Raw genomic sequence first — 18756 nt, 5'->3', positions numbered from 1 at the left:
TACTGACATATTGCTGCATGGTGGTTGTTGAATAAATAGGTTCTTAGCCAAATTCTCTCCTGTACAATGTTTCAGCCTTCAAGACAACTTTCTGTTTAAAAAGGATAGAAAGCAGCTGCCTCTGGGGCTCACACGTAAGGTGTGGGGTTTTTTTCTGCAGGGCAGCCCTCCTCCTAGGAACTTCCTCTGCTGAAATGTTTGTGCAGTCTGGCCTGTCTGCTCTTCCACCACACTTAGCATAGCACATTTGCACATTTTATTGTCAGCAGCTGACAGTTTCCATAGGTGGCCTTTGCTGGAGAGCATAAGACCATTAACAGTCTAGGTGACCTTGTCAGCAGATAGGACAGTTCACTCTCCCTTGACTGGCCTCTTTCTGAGGGCACCTGAACTGTAATTTTGATATTAGTGAAGTCATCAACAAAAGCAGAACTTGTTATCCACAGAGAAGACATGGCTTGCTTAATTCAGCAGCAAGAATTCTCACTGGAGAGCAAAGATGTGAAATCCATCAGTGAGAAGCTGGAAAGGAATAAGCCAGTGCAATCTTTTATTTCAGTGGGAAGTCATGACATAAGGAATGATTGTGTGCTTGAGTCAAGGAGACTTGGGGTTTTAATTATTATCTGGAAGAACTCCCTACCTTTGTGCCTTGTACGCATGGTGCTTGTCCATGTTGCTTGTGACAGAGAAAGTCTCATTTTGTAACCGCCAGAGCTGTGCAAAACAGAATTCTTAGCACAAGTTTGAATGTCTTCACCATCCTTTTGAACTGAGCTGTTCAATTTGCACAGAACGGACCTAGTAGCTTCCATGTGCTTGATGACCAAAGAGAAAGTAGCAACTGCCTTAATTGAAAGGGATTATAGTATTCTCCCTGAGCAACAGCATTTCTTTGATTTGGGGCGGAGGGGATAGCTGAAAAACATGACAGTAATGAAAGGAAAGAAAAGGAAAGAGTTATGTCCTTTTCCAGTGACAGCCTCCCTCCTCCTCCTCACTTCATGCCTGTGCCTGTGGTGGCTGGTGTTCAGGGTTGTTACTTGTCTGAGTTTTCTGAGGGATGTTTTCCTTGTTGTGTCCATTCAGGTCTCGGTCAATCAGCGGAGCATCGTCTGGGCTCTCCACCAGTCCTCTCAGCAGTCCAAGGGTAAGTGGTGCTGCTTCAAGATCTGTTGGTCCAATCCACTCACATGCTTGATGCTTTTTGACATCTGTTGCGCCAGAGCTGTGGCTCTTAGCTGGGATGTTTTGCTTTTCCTTGGCAGCTTGTAAATTTTCATGGATGGTGAGGGAAATGTTACCTACAAATGCAGGTGGGGAATTTCTCTTACGTGTTCCCTGCACTGTTAGCAGGGGTCTCACTGTGGCCCTGCCCTTTTTCAGTCCCTTAAGCACACAGAATAACATTGCTATGACTAAACACTCCGTAGCCAGCTGAGGTCTGCATATAGCCTGGTGTGAGACCAAATGATCAGGAGCCATTTCACAGCTGCCTTCAATTAGGTCACGGTAAAGCACCAAAGCATGCTGGTTAATTTCTGTTTGCCTCAGAATAGCTCATATTAGGAATTCAGAGAAAATAAATTACGCAAATTTGAGGGCTAGGAAATTTAAAAACAAAGTAAAAAGTTGACTGACTAGGATGAGTAAAGAACATTCAAATCCCTATAAACAAGGTACTTTCACATGCCCTTTTTAAGCATGCAGTCAACTAAATACTGATACTCAGCTAATAGTGATACTCAGCCAGTACGACACATGCTTGATAGTACATTTGTTTTGAAGTTGTAACAGTTTCTAAATGCAATGACAGAGGCCTCTCTCTTCTTGTTAACTTCTTTAGGGATAAAAGCGAGTATTCCTAGTGCTTAAAAAGGCTAAGTCACTTTAAGACTGCAGTGCCTAACAAGAGTCTAGACCTCATCAAAAAGTCTGTTGGGCTGTAATAGTGCATGCTACCTTAATGTCTGGCCCAGAGTCTCTGGAGGATTTCTACATACATCCCATGACTTCATGAGAATAAATTGATATAGTCCATGTCTTAGGGTATGGATACATCCATGGATCTACTCTCAGTTTTATGAAGATAATGTCAATATTCCAAGTATTTGAAATCACAGTTCCACTCTAATATTCTGTGTTATTCTTGTGAATAAAGACACACTGTCAGCTCTAAGTTTATAGCCTAGTAAAGCTTCCAGGACTTTGCTTGATTGAATTACCTTCTGAAACCTATTTTGGGCTCCTGCCAATTGTCATCCTGTTTTGAAACCAGCATAAGTGTTCTTGTGGTCTCCTCTATGTCTTTAAAGTCCTAGGGACCAGTTCCTTCTTTCTGCACTGGGACTCCTGGTTGCCAGTGAAATGGAGCAGAGTCTGAGAACTCTTATGCCACTTCAAAATGTACTGGAAAAGAGCATGGAAACAGTCTTGTGCACAAAATAAGCATCCAGTGAAGCAAACCTAAATCTTGATTTCATTAATTGATCTCTTGGGATCAATTTCTGACATCTCAGTAGAACAACATCAAAGAATAAGTTTGACAAGATCCCATAGTCTCTGTATCTTACCATTATTACTTAATAGGCAGTTGATTAAATAGTCTTCAAAGGGATTTAGCAATAAGGTGGCATTTTCAGCAGATCATAATGATATTAATGCTGGTCATATTTGAAGCTTAAAAGAAAATGTTGGAATAAAAATCATATTTTTTTAAATGTCCTTACCCATGCTTCTAATAGATCCTTAGATTATTGAAAGAGAACATACTTTAAAAAACAAATACACCTTTCACTTTTTGCACTGCTTAGGCTCAGTTCTATGAGGAATTGAATTCAGCAGCAAATAAGAATTGTCAAATTTCACAAGATCCTGCTAATGGTGTTCCACATTGCACCAGCTGAAATTGAGACCTAATCTTGTTCTCCATTTCATTATTAAATATATGGTAATTAAGGGTACCTCTTCAGATTCTTAATGGCTTAAGAGGGAGTTGAATCGTACTTTATTTCTTTCAACTCTGCTTCTCAAGCCATCATACATGTAAGATAGGAAAATTGCAAAGAAATGTTTGCAAATAACAGTCTTTGAGTTTTATCCATCGGTGTCATTTGCAAATAGCTAATAGTCAGATGCCAATAGTGACTTACACAAATTAAACACTTTCTTAAACACATCTTTTCTCCTTCCTTGCTCATTGACAATGAGAATTTAGCAACAAATTTAACTTTACAATCCTAATAGTAATACAAATATTTTGGTGTACTTATTTTCCCTTAATTTTGGTGGCCTAACCCTAAGTTCTTTGAAGTAATTGCAAAACTTTGATGTAAACAACTTAGAGACATAAGTCTTAAATACATTTCTACAGTTTTTAAAATACGGCAGCATTGTGCTAATCCATCACACCCAAGAAGGAACTCCCTAGTGAGTGTGTTCACCTGGGACTGAGATTTGAGGGAAGGTTTCATGTACATGGTATGTCTGGTTAGTTCTTGATTATGGCTTTTAGGTGTCAAGTATGGATAATAATAATGGTGATGGTGTAATTTTTCATAGGTAATACTTCTTAGAAATCAAAGGGTGCCCAAAGCTGAATATCTTGAGTAGGGATTTCTATTTCTACAATTATGCCAGTACTTGTAATCTAAGGTGGTAATAGCAATGATTTGTAAGGACTTTTTTTTTTGTTTTAAATGTGATTTTTAGCTTGCTAATATCCCCTAAAAGGCTTCTACCCTTCCAAGTCTGTCTATTGCTGTTTGCTGTCAAAGTATGAATGGTTTCCCAAAATACCTCTTAACATCTGTAAATGTTACTGTTTGGGGAAAAAAAATCATAATCCCATTTTGATACCTCAGCGATGGATTATGAACTTTGCTTGTCTTTTTTCTTTTTAAACTGTGTCTTACAAAACAATGCCTTCCCCCACCCTCTTCTTAGGCTTGGGACTTAATGGCAAATATTGCTGAGACTTTATGACATAAATTCCAATTATCAAGCTATCCTTCAATGCAATGAGGGATGTTGGAGGAGAAGCATAAAGTCTGATGGAAAGTATCATCTCTTCCCAGATAAATAAATTTACCAGACCTTACTGAATGTTTTGCAGTAGCAGTTTAAAAATCAAACACCAATCTGAATTCCTATATTTCTCGTGGTGTTGTGTGCTCTGAAGCTTCCAAGTGAAAGCTGAGCAATTTAACCTTCCAGATCAGGGGAGGAGAGTGGGTGCCCAGGTGGCATCACTCTCCCTTTTCCCCCTCTTTCTGCAACGGGTGGCTGCAACTGGTGCATTACTCAGCCAGGGGTAAAGAGGAAGGAAAGAGGTTCTGACTGGTGTGTGCAGTAACTGTGTGTATCCCCTGCCACTCTGTATGTATCACACACCTGTTCTGAGTCTCATCTCTCTACTGGGTTTGCATATGGGCACATGGAGCTGAAAGAGGTGGTCCCTTTCTTGGCACATCTCAATTTGTCTGTGGCTTGAGTGGTTCTTCTTCCCTTTCCTCACCTCCCTACAGCATCGTGCTTCTCTCACTGCAGGGCAATCAGAACAATCCCAGAGAGATGGCATTTCTCTCTTCTTTTTTTCTTGGTTTCTTTCCTTTTTTTCTTTTTTTTTTTCTTTTTTTCTTTTTTCTTTTTTTTTGTTGTTCCTTTGTTGTACTTTTCTTTCTGTTGTTTTCCTTTGCTGACACGTGGTTGGTTAATATGATGAAGCCTGTTATGACACTGTTGTTCTTGCTGCTGCCGCTGCTGCTGTTGTTGAATATGCTGTGTTCCCAGCTAACTGCATGTCTTTTTTTTGTTTTTTGTTTGTTTGTTTGTTTTCGTTTCTTTGCAAAATCCCTCCCCCCCACTACCCCTTCACCTCCATCTCCTGTGTCTCCTTGTGACATGGTGCATCTTTGTGACTCGGATGGATTTTGTTCTGACTTTCCTTTCTCTGCTCGCCCGCTCTTTGCGTATTTCACTGTTTTTGATGTGCATGGACACTCTGCGTCTGTCTCGTAGCCTATCAGAAAGTTCTTCATCCCCCCTCAGACCTCCGACCTCCCTTTCTCTCCCCGACCCCAAGTCTCCTTGGACCCTGATGCTTGTAGGAACGCCTCCAGGCCTGGACATGTACTCCAACCAAAGCCAGCACTTCAGCCCAACCCAAAGACGCAGACTTTGCCATCCAAGAGCAAATTGGCTGAAAAACCACTCCAGTCTACTAAATCCAACCCACTCCCTGCCAGCAATACCAGCGCCCCCTCTTCCCAGAACAACCCTGTGCAGAATGCTCAGGGCCGCTCGCCTGCTGCCGGCTTTAACCCACAGCTGGCTGTTCCTAAAGTGCAGACCAACCCTATGTCTCCTGTTAGATTGCTCCCTTCTAGTACTGACCCAAGCACCAAATCTATCCCCATCATACAGGTCACCCCTCACCCCTCTCCAAGGGGAAGTCCCCTCCCTACCCCCAAGGGGACACCTGTTCATACGCCAAAGGAGAGCCCAGCAGGCACACCCAACCCAACACCACCATCCAGCCCCAGCATTGGAGGAATGCCTTGGAGGACACGGCTCAACTCCATCAAGAATAGTTTCCTGGGGTCTCCTCGCTTCCATCGTCGGAAATTACAAGGTGAGTACTCACCCAAACGTACAGGGTGGTTCTGATTTGGGCAGATATTCAGGAGGAATTTCATTCCTGTCTGTAGCTCTGCAAACTCTCTGTGCCAAGGACTGAATATTGGTGTGGAAAATGAGAGTGATGGCATCAGCCAAGCCCTAACCCACATGTGAGCAGGCTCTGTCGTGCCACTGCCCCTGCTCCAACAGCATCTCCTGAGCCCACTTCCCACTCCAGCCATGCAGCTCTTACTGTCCCTGTTGTGGCTCTTAGACCACAAGAAAAATCTGTCTTCAGTTTCTTCTCTTGCTTTGCAAGTGAACCTAGGGCTCAGCCATTTCCCCTGTGGCTGTGCTCCACTGCCTTTCCACAGCCACAGGCTGAGCCTTGTGCTGAAAAAAAAAGACAGCCAGAGGCAATAGGCTGAAGTTGTCCTTCTGAAGCACAGCTTTTTTGATCTTGGCTAATTCTTTTTTTTGCCTCCTTTGGTAATTGGTGCAAAAATCTCCTTAATACAATCAATGGTTTCGTATCTGCTGGCCTACTTCAGTTTTCTACGTCTCTAGAGTGTTGAGATGTGAACAATTTTCTTCCTTGGGCTCCAGGTGGCATTTTTTGTGTGCCAGCAAAGGGCAGCCAAAGTCACATGGCTTATCCTTGGATGTCAGCAGCAGCTATCCCAACACCCTGTGGTTTTCCATGGTGCTGGGATGTGATCCCATGGGAAAGGAGGATTACAGCCATCATATAGTCAGATTTTGAGCTGTGATGGCCAGTGCCATTGTCTCTGGGGTGGTCAGACAACTGCAGAGAATTGCAGCAGTGGCTGAGCTGCATCCAGCTGGGCTTTAAGGCAGTGGCAGCAGAGTTACTGGCACAGTGTGTTTGGGTCTGGACCAGAAACCACTGAAGCCAGTGCAAGATTACCTAATGACCTAAGGGTAGAGTGAGCCTTGAAATGCAGCACTCGGGTAGATGCCGAGATCTAGAGACATATGAGCAGCATTTAAATGTCAGAACTAGCCTGCAGAGGCAATGGGCAAATGGAAGCAAGTGCAGAATTTTTTCATTGGTCTGCACACTGAAAATGGAAGGTATACTGAATCATATTTCTTTTCTCCCTCCCTCTCTTTGGCTGTCCATGCATGAACAGTACCTACACCAGAAGAGATGTCTAATTTAACCCCAGAATCATCCCCAGAGTAAGTATTTTGCCTTTTTTCCACCAAATACCAGTGTCATTTCCTGGCCTGAATCTCATAAGCTGACATATTTCTGTTCTGGATCAGTATCTGTTTGTAACCTGTTGTCCTGTGGGTGGGACAGAGATGTGAAAGGATTATTTTGTTGAGGACCCTGCATAAAATCTATACCTCAGTAATGTCAGGGGTTCAACAGATGATGAAACGGTCTCCCAGTAACCCCCTCATTTTCTCACAGCTTGCTGAATTTGTGGGTTTGTTTCTTCTCTCTTTATTCATTTATTTTGTTGTCAAGTAGATCACTCTTTGGGACTGGAGAGGCTCATCAGAGGCTTATACTGGCACTAACTGTGCACCAAGAAGTCTTCCTTTTAGTACAGGAGAGTTTGCATCCTCAGGAAAACATGCAGGAGGCTCTGCTAAGATGATTCAGAGGATCTTTGGCTGCCAGAGTAAATGCAGTGTTAATTCTAGGCAGCAGTACTGGGACATGGAGAAGCTGTTTCATATTCACCAGGCTCATTCCTAAAAGTCAGTGTACATTTCAGCCATTTCACTGCACAAATGTGCATCACTGCATGGCAGGTTTGGAAGTCCCTGCCAGAGTGCTGCTCCAAACACTTCCTAATATGCAACAGATGCCAAATTATTCCTTTTTATTTTCACAGCTTGTGTTTGTGCACCCAATGCCCATAGACTTAGCCTGCCAACCAAGGCAATTTGGCCTCTTGTTAAGGGACTTGTATGAAATATTCATGAGTCTTGGATAGAAATTTTGAGCTTAAAGTTTTGTAAATGGTGACAATGGTATTGTCTTCACAACTTGCCCCAGGCCTGGCTTTTGTCTGGTGTGAGATGGACACTCTATGTATAAATACTGCAGAATGAGGGATAAAGAGGGATAAAGACTTCAGGAGAGGGAGAAGTAGGGATTAGTAAAGGTATCCAGGGAGAAAAATGGAATATACTGTGTTTTCAACACTTTCGAGCATTTACTAATAGAGAGGCATGAGAGAATGTCATAAAATTGGCACATCATTATCACAGAAATATACAATACTCCATCTCACATGTTTTTAAAGCCATTAAAACAGAAAACCTTTAGAATTAAATTTCTTCTCTTCATTGCATGTATGTTGGTAGAATTTTTGCTGTTAATTTATTGCCTTCCCTGCTTCCCACTCACTCTTTAAAAGCTGGTGGAGAGAAGTAGTGCCTCTTATTTGAGGCAGTTTGGATGCAAGTCAAAGCCTAAGGCCCTCTTTTCTTTTTCTGTATAATTGCCAAATTAATGAGTTCAATTGGGCTGCACCCTGCAGTAAACATAATAAAAGTCATAAAAAATAATGAACTAGATTATATTTTAATGATAGATGTCTGTTGCTCAGTGCCCACTTCCACGTATCTTGTTTTTTCCCATATTTTCTTCTTTTCTGTGAGAAATAAGACATCCTTATCAAGAGCTATATTTACCTCATGAGCTGACTGATAAATACATGTCCTAGCTCTGTCTGGTGCAGCAATGCCTGCCATTCATTTGACAAACCTGATGATTAGGTAATACACTTTGAGGTGTCTGGGTAATGCTGTTCTTTCTCATGTGAAAAAGCCCTAGAAAATGTGTTAGGGATGACATTTAAAGAGACTCGGCTCCAGCTGCTTAAAACCTGCAAAGCTCCATTTGCTTGAGTAGAAATGCTGCTATTTATGCCAGGCAGGTAAACCTCTGGAGGTTACTGATCCATGTGCTCAGAGACAGAGGGGGAACACAGAAGGCTACATGGTCAGACACTCCAAAAGTAGGAAAAGGAACAATATTATAGGAGTGAGAAATTTGGTGTGAAGTAATAAAGCACCAGCCTCTATTTTCATGCTACTTCCTTTGTTTTGTCATCAAATGGACACCTGATTGGATCCCTTAGTGTAATCTACATACCCAGCCTCCTCCACATATCTCCTATCTCACTCTCCCTTTAAGAAGTTTGCATTGGTAAGAGAAGATTCTTAATTTTAAGTACATTTTGTTCTGCTTACAACCTGATCTTGAGAGATGCTAGAGCATGTCATTCAGGATGCTGAGGATTCATATACATTTTAAACCCAAGTTAGTAGCACTTAATGCCCTCTGAGAGGAGAAAAGGCTTTAATGTGTAATTTTACTCCAAAACTATTCCCTAGCTGTATGAGTACAGCTAGTTCTGCCTGTTTTAGGGAGAAAAGCATGTGTGCTGTGTCTTGATTCTGCTCATTACAGAAACAGGAGAGGCCACTGGCATCTATTCTGTCTTATGTGACACCAGCAAAATTATTTTAGTGAATTCAAATGATTTACAAGCTGGAGCATAGCCCAGGCTAGCAGTGAATCTTCCAGACTTGCTATTACTGGTGATAACCTCACCAAGGAAAAGAGCCCAGATGGATTCTGGAGGCTCCAGACCATGTTGAGCAGGGAAAAAAAAACTCCCAGTGTTCTGGGTCCTTGTTACCTGTGCTTGTTAAGATAACTCTAAATGAAGGGCCAGCAAAACCATTAACGAAAATAGAAAAATGAAAAGCCATATTTTAAGATGGCAGACCTGCAATAAAATAAGCACACTTTTCCAGGCCCATGCTTCCCCTTGGCCCCTGGAGTGCATCCAGCAGCCCTGGTTCAGATGATGATACATCCAAGCCTGGGACAAGCAGCCGTTTTAGATGGATAACCAGGTGCTAATTTACTAATGAGCACAGACCCCTTACATGCAGGGAGCTATTGCCCCAGCTCTCCAGGGGCTTGCAGAGTTGTTGTGGTGTGTGAGAGACACATGAGCTAATTAGTATGTAATTTGCTTTCTCACTCTAACCCTAGCTCCTTAACGACCATTTAAATGAGAGGCCCTTTCTCTTTACTGCTCCCTATGCTAATCTCTGGCTCACTAGCTTATTTACAGCTGCCTATGAATATTTTAGGGAGTGACAGTTTTCCAGCCCACTTTAATTGAGTGGGGGGCACTGTTTTAACCAAATTGCAAGTGAATCTTTCTCTACTCTTATTTTTGGTTGCCTGCAGTAAATTAAGCAAATCATTATTTGCCCAGCTGAGCACTCTTCCAGTTGTGTCTTTCTGCTGTGTGCGTTAAATAGGCAGTGGGCCCACAGCTGCACGATTCATGGAGCACTCTGGGATGGGGAATGAGTGCAAATTGCTGGACACTGCTGAGGTCAAGCTTTGTTCTTTATCCTGAAAGCCTAGAGTTCAAATTAGTTTCTTAGTTTGCTCCTCTCTCTCTTAGCCTCTGTCCTTCCTCTCTGCCTCACTTTACCACAAAAAGTGAGGCTGATAGCAGCCTACTGCAGCTGCTTATTGCTCTGCTGGAAAACTGGTGTGTAGCAATCCCTTTTGCAGATGGCTCTCCTTGTCTGGAGAGATTGTCTTCCTCCACTGAGTGATGGATGTCCACCCTGTTGCTTGCCATACTGCAAACTGGATTTGGTGTTATAAAGTATGCTGTAGTAGGGGAAAAAAGGCAATCTCTTGGTGGCAGGTCTTTTAATTTCTGACATTTTCATAATGAATTCTTTCCTACTAGAATATGGCTGATTCAGGTGTGGTTTTCCCTGGGTTTTGTTTGGTCCAGCAAGTCTTTGGCTGTGTCTCACAGATGACAGCCTCTTTTCTCCTCTCAAAACCACACCTGTCAGAGATGCTTCTTTCAGGTCTGGATAGTGTCTCTCACTAACACTCATGTCCCTGAATTATTCCTTTAGCCTGTTTGACTTAGAAGCCAGTGTCAGTGAAGTGCATTGGAATGGTTAAACAATAAGCAAAATCAAACATTTGCTGATAAGATCACTGTGAAAAAACAGAGCAATTTCATTTTGTGATGAAACCACCATCTGATGCTGGACCAAACTGAGGAGCTGCACTCCTGTCAGTGGAAAGCCTAAACTGTGTCTTGCACGCTGTTGTTATCTCCTTTCTTAATACTTCCTTTGTAGGCTGGCCAGAGTTCACACGCAATATAGACACCCTGAATGGGGCTAATGAACAGAACAGTCTTTGTCCTGGCCTTGTGTAATTGTGCATTTCACTCACTGGTAGATTGGAGCTCCAGTGAAATCTACAGCTTGCTTCAAGAAGCAAGGTCTTGTGATTGTACAGGATGCCTTCAGAAAAGCATCTTTCCAAAGGAGTTGAGCTTGGGTGGGAAGAAACCAAAGGAGTTGAAATTGGGTGGGAAGGAACTTAAATCTTTATGTTGCCAGGGTCTGCATGTTGTCACAAGAAATTGAGACATTCCTGGAGACAAACCAGGAAAGTGTCCCCTGATTTATGTGTACATTATATATGCAATATTCACTGGTATGTTGGCTCAGTCAGAAGAGTTACCATTGCTCCTGATTTTTCAGTATCACATGCTGCCAGACCTAGGCTGAGGGGTCTGTCATGTCATCAGTTTTCACCAAGTGAAATGTCATTCTGGATGTTCTGTGATACTATTTCCCATTTATTAGTAGTAATAGCATCACATCTGCAGTGTCATCAAAGCCTTTTGTTTTTTAATATTTTTTCTACCTAGGGGCATGTATGAAATACGTAATAGTGTTCCATATTCTAAACATCTCTTTCTTTTCATCACATCAGGCTTGCCAAAAAATCCTGGTTCGGTAACTTCATCAACTTGGAGAAAGAAGAACAGATTTTTGTGGTCATTAAGGACAAACCATTAAGCTCCATTAAAGCTGATATAGTCCACGCTTTCCTCTCGGTGAGTCACCCCAGCTGCCTCTTGGAGGCATCCCTCACTGGTCATTCCAGCTCCGTGTGCCAAATGTTACTGGACAGGGGCTCTGCTCCTTCAAAAGCATCCTCTGTGGATTTAATTTAAGTGGCCTGCACTGGACTGTGTGTGAATTACTAACTGTAGGTAATGCTCTCTAAGGTGAGAAAAGATTTCAGCCTTCTTGGCAAGGCCTCCAGCTTGCCAGAGTTTGGGATTCTACAGCAGTGGAGCACACTGCTGGCACAGTATCAAGACAAGTGATTTGCTGCTTTGTCATATCAGCCTTACAGTCTCTGGCTGGGCAGCAGATTGGGTTTCCCTTTGATGGGAATGCCCTCCACCACTTCAGCCAGACAAAAGGCCTGTCTTACATCTGCACTTGTTACTTTAATCCCCACTTCAGTGCTGTATGGCAGAAAGAAGGGTAATTTCTTCCGGTGTCCAGAGTTTCAGTTGTTGCAGGTGTGAAGAAAGCAGAGGGGAATTGTCTTTTTTCCTATAGAAAGTTCTTGTTCTCATTATTTAGAGGTACCAGTGATGAAAAAGTCAGCACAGACAAGGTAATTCAAGAAGTTTTCAATTCAAGGTAGTTACCAACATAATTAGACTTTTTCCAATAGAATTAAGAGAAGGAAACTTGATTTCTTATATAGTTTGTTATATTGATTTTTTTTTCCCACAAAATACTGAACTCCATTTTAGTCTTTGTGATTCTGCAATAAACTTCTTCAAAAAAATAGCTGTAACCCTTGTTACTGTCCAGGCACACAAGGAGTAAGTGCATTACAGTAGTGGGCATCAGACACTGGTGTCCATCCCAGGCTGGTTATAAGCAGCTGTGTTACTGTATCAGTTTCATGCATTTAGCTGTGCTTTTGGGTTTGTATTGTTGTGCAGTGTGTTCCACTGTCTCTACTGGTGATCCTGTGTGTACCCCATGTGTGGTTTAGGTGTGATGTAGGGACTTGTGTGCAAAACCAGTGAAGTGTTTCTTACAGCAACATCCAAACTTAAATGCATTGTCATAGCCTGCTAATTAACCCTTTAAAGTCACCTTTTCAAAGAACTCATCTTCATTTTTCCTCCTAGAGATTAGAGACCGGATTTCCAAGTAATTTGGTGTTTGTTTTTTTGTTTTTTTTTAATCTGGTCCTTTATGGAGCAATAAATAGAATATGAGTATGTTGTTAAATTTTGGAGGAAAGTGTGAAAGGTAACTGCTTGAAAATTAGGAAGTTATGAAATTCCACTGTGGTTCTGAATATATAGATGATGTCACAAAGCTTCTCAGAGTTCTTTTAAATATTGATAGAAGTTTGGGTGAGTTATTTGCAGGCATGCTTTCCCTGTGGATGTCCCAAGCACTTCAAGTATCCTGAAATCTATATGACATCACAGAATCACCAAGCAACTGAATAAGGAAAGTTCTTCAGGAGGTCTCCTGCTCACAACAGGATCAGCTGTGAGATCAGACCAGGCTACTTAGATGTTTTTTATATTCAATTTTATATCCCACTGACTTTTCTGCCCACTCCCTTAATACCACTTTTTGCTCAGCAAAAGACATTTCTCAAAACTGATGGATGTGTAGGAAAACAAAGACTGACTGTATGAAGCTGAGCAACATCTGTAAATTCACAAGTGCCTTGGGTACTCCACCAATATTCAACCCTTAAATTTAGGTCAGTCCTGTAAGCAACAGTGCATTCTTCTGTGGTGCCCAGCAACTGTGCTCTTACTGATTTCACAAGAACACTGTACATTAAAAATTCAAGACCAGAAGCAAATCTAGCAAATATCACTCATTCTGGAAATGTGTGTTGTTATAAACTGAATTTTGCAAGTTTTTTTCTCTTTAACACTGATTCTATCTGCTTCTACCAACCTCTTTCAGATCCCAAGTCTCAGTCACAGTGTCATCTCACAGACAAGTTTCCGTGCAGAATACAAGTCCACAGGAGGTCCTGCTGTCTTCCAGAAGCCAGTGAAGTTCCAGGTGGACATAACATACACAGAAGGGGGAGAGGCGCAAAAGGAGAACGGGATCTATTCTGTCACTTTCACACTCCTATCAGGTAACCATGGCAAAGCTCTGAAATGGGTGTGAGCTGGCTTGGTCCTTGCTGATAATAGAGGCCTGCAAATTGCTCTGCCAGAGGAAAAAGTATAACTGGCTTGACCTCAGGAAAATTCAGTCAGAGGCAAGGAGGACATCAGGAGCAAAAATGCTGTTGGTGGTGATGGAAATGCAGGGAGGGAAGGGGATTCCCAAAGAGGTGAAGTTGATACTGCCATGATTAGTGCTAAAATGGCTGTTCTGTGCCATCAGAAAACACCATCAGTTTTGGTGTAACTCATGGTACTGGCTCCCTGTTTAATTTAAAAGTCCCAGAGTCTCAGCTGGGCACTGTGAGACCACAGTTTCTTCCTTCTGAGTGAAACATACACTCACCCTTTTCTTCTGGGTGGCCACATGCCCCCCACAGGGGTTGCAACAAGGAAACAGACCCCCTCACCTTTTCTGTCTTTACAAAAGGAGCCCCAAAGCCATTCCTCTTCCTGTTGAGAGGAACACCATGTCCAGCACACCATAGTCCCTTTGGCTGAAGGACAGACACAGTCAGGACACTTCTGGGGACAAGACTGAAGGGAAGATGCTTGTGATTCTTCCCCTGCAGCCTTGTGTGTGGCCTTGGCTCCCACTGCTCTCACAGCCTCTTGTGCCTCTTCTCTCCCCGCAGGTCCAAGCCGTCGCTTTAAGAGGGTAGTAGAAACCATTCAGGCACAGTTGTTAAGCACACATGACCAGCCTTCAGTGCAGCAGTTATCAGGTAAGTGCCTTCTACTGTCCAGCACCTTCAGCAGGGACAGGAAGGTGAAATGCCTCTCATAGCAGGAGGCTGAGGGAGGCCATCCCTCTGATTACGGCAAAAAACAAGCTCCATTCAGACAGAGCAGTAACTCCCTGCTCCCACCCTACTCCTCCGTTTCTCATTCCCTCTCCAGTGCTCCCGGCGCATTCCCCAGTTGAACAGCTTCTGCCCTCTGCCCGCCCAAAGAGCCATTTGCCCACTTCTCCATCAAAAGCTGCATCATCAACAGATCTTCCAGATTTTTGCCAGTTCCAGAATCTCCCAGAGTAGGGACATGCTCTAGAGGATACCTGATTTTCAAACCCTTCAGGCATACTTTAGAAACCTCCAACTTCAGTGGGTCCCCGAACAAACTTGAGAGCTACTTTTAACTTAGCCATTAACATGTGATCAGAAGGTGGCTAATAGATTCCAGCAGTGTGATCCAATTCTCAATACTGTGGTAGCAGAAATTATATACTGAGGTTCTGCAGAAGCTATATTTTATCTGTTTGAAAAGTAAATTTCAATTCCTCGTGGTGGTAGAGAAAGCCTTACATGTGTGACCCTGTGCAATGACATCAATCTGGATGTGCAGGCAGCCTGAATTGATAATACTGAAACTGGCCTCATCCCATCATTATGTAGCAGGTGTTCACTCTGAACACTGTAGTGGTTGTACACGCACACACAAAATCTCTGTGGTAACTCTTCTATCCTCTAAAAGGACAGAACAAAGAAGAAGGTGAAAATTGAAAACTTAAGGCAGATAAGCTATTGGGAATGCATCAAGGAAGGAAAAGTAGGGAAAAGCAGAAAGAATGTACAGATACGGGAGATAAATAGGAGCAAGGTGGAGAGCAGAGGCTGCAGCAGAAGACAGTGAGGCAGAAGGAGTGGGAGATGAAGAGGAAGTAAATAAATACTATGCTTTAGAGCCAAATTCTGTTCTTGACCCTTGTGTGAACAAGCCAAGACAAAAGTGGGGGAGTTAAGTTGGCATTGCATCCTCCAATTAAGTCCCAGATGTCCTCAGCTCGCGGCACATATGGGTTACATCCTTCTGGTCTAACTGTGGCTTTAGCATCCAAAGATCCAAAATTAACTGCATCTAGAAGTGTGTATGCCTAGTACCTGACAGAGAAATATGCCCAGTTCAGTGTCCTCTTTGCTTTTGGCCTCCAGCACTGCCTGATCCTTCTGCATGCTGGAATACAATGGTGCCCAGCACATGGGTTATTCTGTTCAGAGGCAGGGAAAATGAGGACACTGTTACTATGGTTGATTCAAGTTTTTGCTCTCTGGACTTCTAAAATTAAACCAAACTCAGGGAAGCAGCTAGAATTTTCTGCTAGCCCTTCCTCCTGGGAAATGCTAGGGCTGAGTGGGCGTGAGGGGATTGAGATAGGAAAGCATCTTTTAAATGTATTTCATATATTACTCCTGATGCATGGACAACATTCGAGTATTCCTTGTTTCTTCAGGAATGAGGTGTACCCTTACCTTCCTGTGAAGAAAAAAAGGTTTATAAAGTACCTACCTTGATGATCTCTCTTAACTTCTTCACCCTAATATGTGCTAGCTACTGAGGCTCTATAGAAAAGCTTGAACCCTCTTGCACACTTGCATGTGAAGCAGGCTATCTCCCTAAGAAAGCCATATTACAGCTGGAATAAAAACCATTAATCTGACCAAGACTCAGGGAAATGTTATGGGCATACTCTGCTATGAGAAATGTATCTGACTTACAGTTTTGCTCTGGTTCTGGAATGGAAAAATCATATTATTTCTACTGCCTGAAGCTACATGACAGCATATTGTTCTAGCAGGGAAAACCCAGCCTGACCCCTAATGCCAGGCTGGAACAGATAACTTCACATGGAGCAAAACCAAAATTAATGGTCTCTTGACATTTAAAAATTACAGTTCCCTTGGCTGGAGACTTACCCAGGCAAGACAGCTCACAAGACAGGTGCCAAACTGTTCTGTATCACACCACCTAACCTGATCAGGAATATGCAAGTGTCTTGAAAATGAGAGAAGTCAACCTGAAAATTTTAGGTTTGAGCAGCATACAAGACAGAGAGAAAAGGAAGGGAAATAAAGGGATTGTTACAAAAAAAGAGACAACCTTTGCATCAAAGCAGGGTGGCCCAGTAGTTCACAGACCCAGCCAAGTGAGAGTAAAGGGAAGTAAAAGGATAAAGGACGGAAGAGTTCACATTCAGCACCTTGCTTAGCTGGGTGTCTGGTTGGAAATGTGTGCAAAATCTTCCTAGAAATTGTCATGGAATTAATCAGCATTTCTCACTAGAAATAAAGCAAAGTCTTCTCTGTTTCCCTTCTCCTCTCATACTGCCAGCTCTGAACACCACACAGGGATTGTGGTGGTTGGGTCCTGTTCAGGTTCATGGTTTGAGGACCCTCTGTGGGCAGTCTGCTGCTGCAACAGATGCAGATCACCTTCACTTAGACTCTTCCTCCATGGCTCTGAGCATGGTACTGCCCCCTGACCAGCAACACTGGTTCAACACTGGAGCTTTTCCTAGCTCCTTGTGCACAGACACATCTGATGTGTCTTGTCTCTCCTGCTTTACAGTTTTGATGCTGTTACAGGTGGGATGATGAAAACAATCCGTGCAAGGTGAATGCATGTAAAGGGAGACCTGCAGAAGGGGAAGATTTAATGATTTCAGTATAAAGCAGAACAGCAAGGTCTAACAAACATATGGCAGTGAGAGTCATTCTCTCTGCTGCCCCTCTGATCTGCTGTGCAGCATTCCAGCCCCCTGAGCCGGCCTGCCTGGGTTTCAGAATGCATTTTCCTCTTTTTCATTCCTCCAGCTGACAACAGTGTTTGTAGATGTCATGTTGCCCATGCATCTCTCTGTGTGTGTGAGCCTGTTATGTACCTGATTTAGGCAGATATGTTTCTGTGTCACACTTGAGCACCTTATAATATCCCTTCTTCCATATATCCCTCTCATTCACTTCCATTTTTCCTTTCTAAGACTGGCTGTGCGTATTTCTTCTGGCATACTCTGAAGCAGGAAAATAGATTCCCTCCCTTACCTGAAAGAAAGTGTAAATAAATTAAATGCATTCCATAAGTTAATGTAATGCTTCTAAAATTCACCGTCTCAATGAACAAATTCAGTGCAACATACCAGCTTTGTATCCTAATGTTTCAGGACCTCTGTGCCATAACTGCTGAGACAGTACCAGGTCTGTGACTCATGACTTGCACAGAGCAAGTAAATAGGGATTGATTGATCCTTTTTTCTTCCTGATGAAATAAACTAGAGGCCAGCATAAGATAGTGGAAACTGAGTACTAAGAAAGTCATTGGAAAACATGTCTTTGTGTAACCTAGAACTGGTGGAACTCCTCACTGAAACAAGTTCTGAATGTGAGGGGCTTACAGATGCTCATCTTCCCCTGAGTACTTCTTACTCACAGAGAGGTTGGATAACTCCCTGCAGAGAAATCTTTATGGGATTGCTAAACAGAGAAACTACAGCAGGTTCAGGAAATCTCCAACCTGACAGTGGTGAGTGAGGCAGGAGTAGGAGAAGTGTTCTGTATGCCTGGCCTGCTCTTGCACTCCTGGGTGTCTGTGCAGCTGCTGAGGGAGACAGAGCACCAGATCACAGAATATTCTGAGCTGAAAGGGACCCACAAGGGTCATCAAGTCTGACTCTCAGATGGTTTTGGCCTTTGATCTGAACCAGAATAGTTGTCCATGTGTGCTTGTTACTGCTATCACAAAAGCCATTACGCTCAGTGAGACCATGAAAGGGCCCCTTTGGGATCAAGAGGGCCTCTCAGTGTCTGTGAGAGCAGTCAGCCTTGTCTCTTGTCCATGAATGGCTCCATCCAGGGCCCTTATACTCAGAATCTCTACTTAGGTAATCCCTGGGCAGACTGCCCTTTGCTGGGATAAAAAGATCTCTCTCCATGGAGGACGATATCTCAGATTTGTTCCTTTGTTTCAGCCCAGCACTCTTTCCATTAAATCACGATCTGTTTTTCTCTGATGCCTTTGCATGAAAGAGTAATAGTAGCAGCTGGTGAATAGGGGCATGCAAAAGCCATCTGTGATCATTCACAGGGTAGCAATTTTTATTTCCCTAATATTTTCTCGCTTCTCTGAGCTTTGGTTTTAAGTGTGGGATGCTACATATTCAAGTTTTTTCCCATTTTCCCATGTACTGGGCAATCAGCAATACTAAAATAACCTTTAAACCTTCTTTGTAAAAGGTTTCCTGTTTCCGTATTATATTTATTGGCTTCATATCGAATTTTAACTATTGACATCC

At 42.8% G+C, this 18756-nt stretch overlaps 1 protein-coding gene across 13 annotated transcripts in view; it reads left to right on the top strand.

Annotated features, from left to right (window-relative positions):
* BRSK2 (BR serine/threonine kinase 2) overlaps positions 1-18756 on the top strand; it is a 307128-nt gene that overhangs the window by 269924 nt on the left and 18448 nt on the right. For all 13 annotated transcript variants that reach the window (XM_039728379.1, XM_039728383.1, XM_039728381.1 and 10 more), the window contains 6 exons: positions 1090-1150; positions 5425-5632; positions 6774-6822; positions 11447-11570; positions 13480-13660; positions 14327-14416. In XM_039728379.1, coding sequence (XP_039584313.1) covers positions 1090-1150; positions 5425-5632; positions 6774-6822; positions 11447-11570; positions 13480-13660; positions 14327-14416 — 713 coding nt within the window. The remainder of the gene's footprint in view (positions 1-1089; positions 1151-5424; positions 5633-6773; positions 6823-11446; positions 11571-13479; positions 13661-14326; positions 14417-18756) is intronic.

This window comes from Passer montanus, unplaced genomic scaffold (assembly GCF_014805655.1).
Source record: "Passer montanus isolate IOZ18808 unplaced genomic scaffold, ASM1480565v1 scaffold65, whole genome shotgun sequence".
Classification (NCBI taxonomy): Eukaryota; Metazoa; Chordata; class Aves; order Passeriformes; family Passeridae; genus Passer; species Passer montanus.
The sequence above is the reverse complement of the archived record's forward strand: the minus strand, read 5'-3'. Positions and strand labels throughout refer to the sequence as shown.